This window comes from Montipora capricornis, chromosome 10 (assembly GCF_036669925.1).
Source record: "Montipora capricornis isolate CH-2021 chromosome 10, ASM3666992v2, whole genome shotgun sequence".
NCBI classification, from domain to species: Eukaryota; Metazoa; Cnidaria; class Anthozoa; order Scleractinia; family Acroporidae; genus Montipora; species Montipora capricornis.
In genome coordinates this window covers 40,313,764-40,321,263 of record NC_090892.1, presented here as the reverse complement: position 1 = coordinate 40,321,263, position 7,500 = coordinate 40,313,764, and the positions used below count along the sequence as shown (strand labels likewise).

Genomic DNA, 7,500 nt, shown 5'->3' with positions numbered 1-7,500 from the left:
TTTCCTGCCTCTCCAAACCACGACCGCAGTGATTATAATAGTCACCGCTGCTATGACGGAAAGCTGTCCGATCATCCATGTTTTTGATGGGCACTCTCTGCATGTCTTCAACTGTTTGTAATATCCGGGACTACACACTGCACACAATGGTCCTTCATATCCAACATCACATTTCGAGTCAAAATCCCCCAGACATGATTCCGATATTGGGCACTTATGTGGTCGAGGAAGAGAGTATGGGTACTCAATGATGGATTGGATTTCAACAGGAGAATTCCCGTCTAAGACCTTTCTGAAGGATTTGTAAAGTTCTTTGTTTGTATTGTTCTCCCATTTCCACCAGTAACCGGTTTGAAGAGTAACGGCTTCCTTTTCGCATTTGAATCCATCTTGCTTTTCACATGGCTCGCAAAATTCAAACAGGTGCCTTCGAAAGAATCCCTCACGACAGTGACATGCCCGAAATCCAGCAAACAAATTTGCTTCCGTACCTGGAAAAAATCAGACACCACAATTTATTCACATATTCATTTATTTGAACAAAAAAGGAATGCCGAAACATGGTTTAATTTAGCTATGTTACATTTTCCCTGGTGTATAGGTAAACATTTATTAACTCATTCATATTAACTAGTAATAGTTGACACTACAGCTGTTAAGCATAGTTATACGCGGAATTTAATGTCTCCAGGGCCCAGGTAGATGTGGCCTGCGTTTACAAACGGAGCAGTTGATGTTGAAGAGGAGAGACAACAAATCAGAAGGGTTGTTGACAGTTTTGTAAGGTAGCGGACATACCTCTGAAAGCACCGGAAGTAGCCTGCGTAGCAAGCGTTCCTGTTCGACAGAAGAGCTTCGAACCGATTTTCTGCAAACTGGCCGCGCGAAAGTTGGGGCAAGAGACTGAGGGAACGCTTGCAAGAAGACCCCCTATTTTTGAAAAACCCGTTCGCCCACGAACGGGGGCTTCTGATTGGTGCGGCACAGTCACAATGATTGACAGGTGACAAATTCTGGAGCAAAATATTTCTCCTAAGTTCTAGCGTGACAATAGCCTCCTTCGCAGCCGTTTTTAGGCTCGTCCCTCCCCACAAACAATATCCAGCAAGGGAAATTCAATATTATTTACGTGTCAGCTGAAGCCGCTATGGCGTTTCCGTAATTCATTAAAAGCAAAAGATTCGATCGTTATTTAACAAAACTTTGGCAGCGCTTATTGTCGACGAAAAGTTTGGACTGAACTGAAGTGAGCTTTTCGGTCGCTTGCAAAAGATACTTTTTTTTTACGCAAGATGAATTAATAAAATGCCTGCGAACTATCAGAATCCACATGTTTCAGGATCAAGGAAATTCGTCAAATTCTCTGCGTACCTTGCCTGATGTAAGCTTGAGTCCTATATCATGGATTGAGACAAGATGAAGACAACTACGCAGCCTGTTAAATCTTCTCTTAATTATTGTGAGAAGAAAGCGGCTCCTTTGTAAAGTTATTCGATTTTTTAAAGCACTTTTACTTGCTATTTCATCTACGATGTCGTGACGATTTGACCAAAAACGTACTGTGGATTATCAAACTAGCGAGGAGGTTTGCCTGTAATTTCCAGATCCATTTCGTCAACCACTCTGCACCAACAAAATAGCCAGCAAGTCGCACTGAAATCGTCGTTAGTTTTAAACTTAAACCTATTTGAATGGTCAGCTTTGCTGGAGATTTGCATTTAACGGCCTTACTTGCTACCCATCGAACTCTGTACGAGTTTATATGTTTCTAAATTTCGTATTTTACGAGCGCACGGATTGCTTACAAGTTCTGAAAATTGGCTGTTGTTTTCGATAACTTCTATTCCAACCGCTCTGCAAATATGAGCTAGAATTTGCCCGTAAGTTTCTTTTCGATGGTTTAAACAAATTCTTAGAAGAAACATAACCAGTCGTACCCGGCTTAGAAGCTGCCGTTACAAATTTAACATTTAAAATCACACTGGCAAATTCTGCGTTGATCCACTCGGTGTTTCCTCGGTGCCTCCGTTTGTTTTGTCGGAAGCCAACATGTGTTAACATGGTTATCTTTTATTGGCTAATTTGTTAATAAGACGTCAATCAGCGTGTGTCAAGTCAACCATAAAAAGGTGGGCGTTTTTCAAAAATAGGGGGTCTTCTTGCAAACGTTCCCTCAGTCTCTTGCCTAAACTTGCGCGCGGCCAGTTTGCGGAAAATCGTTTCGAAGCTCTTTTTGTCGAAAAGGAACGCTTGCTACGCAGGCTACACCGGAAGTGACATTTTTTGGGCCCCTGAATTCAGTACCGAATATGAAAAGGGCGTTGTGAATAGACAGTTTGATCATGGCGGACACATGGTGTACCAGTCGAAACAAAAACGAAAGAAAACGCGTGTTCAATATTTACCACAATGTGGCCTTGGTTTTTTAAAATGTAACATGCGGCAAAGGATGACGTTTTTTAGTCTTGAGTAACGTGAATAACCACCGCTGCACGATTTAATGTCAATGCTTTATTTAGATGTCCTTGATCTGAATTATATAATCGCAGTTGTAGGATTAAATGGCCAAATGAATAGTAAGAAACAGGGAGTGTTAAAATCTGACCGGATGAAGGAACTGAAACGGTGTCACGGTATTATTAAGTGATACGTACATCGAGTGAAAATTTTGTGTAGAAAACTCTTCTGGTACCAAAAATTAGAATTTGGAAATTTTGAGAGTATCCCCAACAATGCAGCTACCCATGACATGGTTTTGCTTGTTTAAGAGTTTCCTATGTTGCGATAATTTATTCGAAAGTTATGTGTGGCTGCGCAATGTTCGTCAATTAACCCAAATGAAACAATTCGTTTGCGAATGTTTTTAATTTTTTTAAATGCTTAAAATAGTCAAACCGAAGAATTTTCCTGGTTGTGATAAAATAGTGTAGTCACTTTCCGGCTCCTTTGTGAGAAAACAGAGTTGAAATAAGAAGATGGTCCAACGCTCTATTGCACGGCACGTAATGTGTGACGCACCGTGACATGCTCGTATTTATTTAATTAATCCCGCAATTACATTGAATTATCTCGTGGACAGCTATTCTTAGAGTTATTTTCATAGTGTTATGTCGTAGAGTTAAAGTTAAGTTTCCAAAATCCTGAAGTCAAGATTTTGGACTTCCAAAATCCTAAATTCAAGATTTTGGACTTCCAAAATCTTGAATTCAGGATTTTAGCAGACGTTAACTCTAACTCTAAGTCATAACTCTACTGAAATAACTCTATTGATAGTTAACCTCAATTATCTCATCTTGGTCTCGCAGAACAATTCGGGCGAAATATAATCGATTACTTTGATCCCTCTCGCACAAAAAATGATGCTTAGAGTACTTACGAAGCACTACACCGACACACCGTAACTCTTACTTCGCGCAACGCTTGCTGCTAGCTCTAATATATAGCTAGGTACGACGCACCCTCACAAATAGCAAGATTTTTTTCCATAATTACGTTTCTTCGGCCATTCTCTTCTACGTCATCATTACCCAAGACTTGCGGGCATTTGTTGTGAAAACGTCATCATTTCCCGATTATTCCGTTCGCGCTTGCAGCTTTCAAGTCGAGATTTTTCCTGGTAATACACGCTACATGTGTAACACTATATCACTGTAACTCTATATACGCGCAAGCTACAGTGATGCCTCCTAAGAATTTGCCTCTTGGCAAAATCCCTGCGTGGGGGCAATAAATATCTTTATTATATATGTACTGAGATTCACTACAAAATAAATCGTTTAACATTTAAGCAATAGAGGACATTTTCCGTGTTCACATAGCCTCATCTAAACAATGATTCTTTACAGAGTACAAGCAATCTGAGTGGTCGTGCATGTGGTATTTCTCACTGGTGAAAAACATAGTCATGATGACCAATCACAAGTTGCATACGAGATTTTTCACTTGTGACAAACTGAAATCGTAACGGTTTTCCCGCCTTTCACTGAAGGCTTTATTGGACAAAGGGCGAACCATGGCCTCTTGTTCGAGCAATCCAAGTTTTTCAGATCGAAAGACAAGAAAAGTAAAACATCAAGAAGAAAACTGAACGGAATGTTGCTTTTCATAACGAGTTTTAAACGCTAAAAGATAAGTCAAGGCCAACAGAAGAAATTGCCCCTCACGAACTGAGTTCGTTCGAAGTTATTATAACAGTACGAGAGAAAGAAAACAACGAAGGTTAAGCCCGCCGCACACTTGAGGAAAGAGCTGAGCAAACTGCCTCGCGAGGCGGTTTGCTCAGCCGTTTCCTCACGTGTGCGGGGAAATTATGGTGAGAAATTCGCCTCGCGCGGCCGTGAGGATAAAATCAAACATGTTTGATATTTTTGGCCTCGCGAGACAAATTCCTCAATGTGTGCGGCCATCGTGAGAATCGAGCTGAGCTTGGTTTAATCAAGCATCCGTTAAAAATACATACCATACTCACGTGACTCCAGCAGTTCAGGATGGTGTTGGAGGAAGAAATTCCGACCTCACTGAAGTCACGTGAGAATGCCATGTATTTTTATTGGATGCTTCATTGACCAAGCTCAACTCGATTTTCACGATGGCCGCACACAATGAGGAATTTGCCTCGCGAGGCGAAAAATATCAAACATGTTTGATTTTTTCCTCACGGCCTCGCCGAGGCCAATTTCTCACCAAACGTTCCCCGCACACGGTGAGAAAACGGCTGAGCAAACCGCCTCGCGAGGCAGTTTGCTCAGCTCTTTCCTCACCGTCTGAGGCGGGCTTTATGAACCCAATTCGTTGCGTGCTATCATGGCCTGTTTTTGTTATAGCATTATGAGAGACTTTGGCGGAGTTTGAAAAAGCAGAAGCGGTCTGAGCCTGAGGCTCTCCTGAATACAAGGAAGGGTTACGTTTTCACAAACGTAGGCCGTGTAGCACTTATATTTCAACAGACTTAAACTGATGAACCATGTGAGCGTTTGCCCTACCAATGGAAATGGGCCCACACAAGGACAGAGAAAAACTCTGACCAGGGTTAGAACAGCGCTGCTCTACCGACTGAGCTACAAGGTCGTGGGTTCAATTCTCACCCTGGTCAGAGTTTTTCTCTGTCCTTGTGTGGGCCCATTTCCATTAGTAGGCCTAACGCTTACGTGGTTCATATGGGGTAGAAACCTAGCACTTTACATTACATTCTAATCAGTTAAGTCTCCTAAATAAAGTTTGGTTCAACAAGCATGAGTTTGACGTCATTAGCGGAAAGCGGCATATATTAGACTTATTAAAAGGGTGTATACTGGTTCTGTATCTGGAATTTGGCTTGGATCTTGCGTTGTTGACTTCACTGACTTTTCGCAGTTACAGGATTTACGGTTTAGTTAAGTGTATCTATATTCTAGTATCTAACCTTGAGGACAAGCACCACAATCAAAAGAATTTTTTCCCGGTGCTTTATTTTTGTGGACGAAGGTGCCATTTGTACACTTCCGGCAACTGTCGGCGACAAAAGCTGCAGTATCTGAGTAATAGCCACCTGAGGAGCACACAAATAATATCATGGTACTCTTTCTCAAAGAATAATATGAGCAACTGTGAGACAACAAAGCATCATGCATAAGAACATACTGCTACTTTTTTTACTACTACACTTAATAACAAAAAATATATATAATAATAATAATAATAATAATAATAATAATAATAATAATAAAACAATGATTTTATTCCAAATGTCATCGCTAAAAAGAATTATGCTTACAATTTTTAAGAATCGAAAAACTAGACAGAAAGTTATATTGTTTTGTCTCACTAGGGCTGGGGTACTACAAATATTATTATAGATGTAATAAAAGTTTATAATAGCGGAACTCTTTCGCGGCCTGGGGCAGTGCCCCATACTTAAGAGAATATGGTCAGCCCTTCTTTGTTCGGTTGCCACGTGATTGACTGAGCGTGCGTCCGTCCGTCTGTACAGATTCTGTGGGAGTGGGATGGGAGACTACGAAAGGGACTGGAGGGGAGTCTCGCGAATACAGCTTTGAGGCGCGAAAGGGCAAATTTTCTTGGCGGGAAGCCTTTGTGCAGCCTGCATTTATCCCACTGACCTTCGTCACTTTTGAAAAAGAGTTTTTACTATCAGTGACGAGCAACGGGATGAAGAGCAGGAAAGAGCACGATAGAAGAGGTTACGAAATTTGAGAAATTTAAGCGAAAAAGGTCTCAAGAGTAGCCGAGGAAGGAGAAGAAGAGAAAATTTCAACGGGAGAACACCGTAAAGCTGAGAGAAATAGAGCGAGATACAAAACACTTATTTAAAACGGTTACCTTTTCAGATAATGTTTTTTCCTTCAAGTGAAGCTATGATCCTTGCAGTTATGAAGGAAATTTTTACATTTGCGTGAAGAAGTCTCTAATTTTCCTGTGAGGAATGAATCAAGATGAAATGATATATGAATAAAAATGGATCACATATGAACTGCAGATATGAAATCAAGTGAAGCTATGATCCTCGCAGTTATGACCATTGATTCATTCGTCAGAGGAACATTAGAACCCACAAATGACCAGCTCCCAACGTCAGTGGCATCATAGCTCAGTTGGTTAGAGCGTCGCACTGTTGAAGTCCTGAAGTTTTCAGGTATCTCCACGCAATTGTAAAAATTGCGTTCATAACTGCGAGGATCATACCTTCACTTGATTTCATATCCGCAGTTCACATATGACCCATTTCATATATCATTTCATCTTTAACGTTCTCCTTCTTAATGGATGCCTCGCTGCTCGCATACTTTTGTTAAACTCGCTAAAAAAAAGAAGAAGGCCTAAAAATGTTTGCAATTCCGTGTTGACAGAGATTCTGGCATATTTCAACAATCAAACACCACGTCGCCATTTAAGTTTACATCAGCAAGTATCATTGGCGAGTTTTCTTGTCATCATTCGTCAGACATATTATAGCCGAACATTCTCAAAGCCGGATATATTTACATTGGATTGCAGTACATTTATCTGCAATGAATGCACTTGAAAGCAATCATGTTTGAGACAGTTAAATTCTTTTTGATCAGATGAGACTTTGAAAAGCGGTTTGATAAGCTAGAACTTGGGATTTTTTTCAGTTCTTCGGCTTCCTGAGAGAATACCCTTCAGAGGGTAAAGGAATTACCGACGTTAAGGTGTACCTTTACCTTTACCAGCAATTGAGTAATAAGAATCGTTTGTCTTAGTTCGCACCCTTTTTTGTGGCCGGCTACGGGTGTTTATTTTGGATATGAATTCGTCCTTACCGTGGCGACTGTCCACACCAAACTAATACCTTTCGATTTGTAGGATTTTTATGTCAAGTGGACGGCCAGTCGTGCTGAGAAATTACGGTGCAGTAAGCGAATTACTACGCTTTAGCTTGAGTTTTTAATAAGTAATTTTTCCTGTTGTCCTAAACTCAGCAGAGAGGGTGTAGAGATTATCAGTCAAACGGAAAATGTTGTGAAAGAGATTACTGCGCAT

The 7,500-nt window shown here is 40.7% G+C and overlaps 1 protein-coding gene and 1 long non-coding RNA gene across 2 annotated transcripts in view; both read right to left on the bottom strand.

Moving 5' to 3' along the window:
• The window catches only part of LOC138018829 (putative leucine-rich repeat-containing protein DDB_G0281931), a 5,980-nt gene extending 3,919 nt beyond the window's left edge, over positions 1 to 2,061 (bottom strand). The window contains exons 1-2 of the mRNA XM_068865508.1: positions 1,938 to 2,061; positions 1 to 491 (exon numbers count right to left, since the gene is read on the bottom strand). The exon at positions 1 to 491 is cut by the window's left edge and continues 1,078 nt beyond it. Of these exons, the coding sequence (XP_068721609.1) occupies positions 1 to 491; positions 1,938 to 2,061 (615 nt within the window). The remainder of the gene's footprint in view (positions 492 to 1,937) is intronic.
• LOC138022004 (uncharacterized) overlaps positions 1 to 7,500 on the bottom strand; it is a 254,279-nt gene that overhangs the window by 150,434 nt on the left and 96,345 nt on the right. The gene's annotated exons all lie outside the window — the stretch shown is intronic.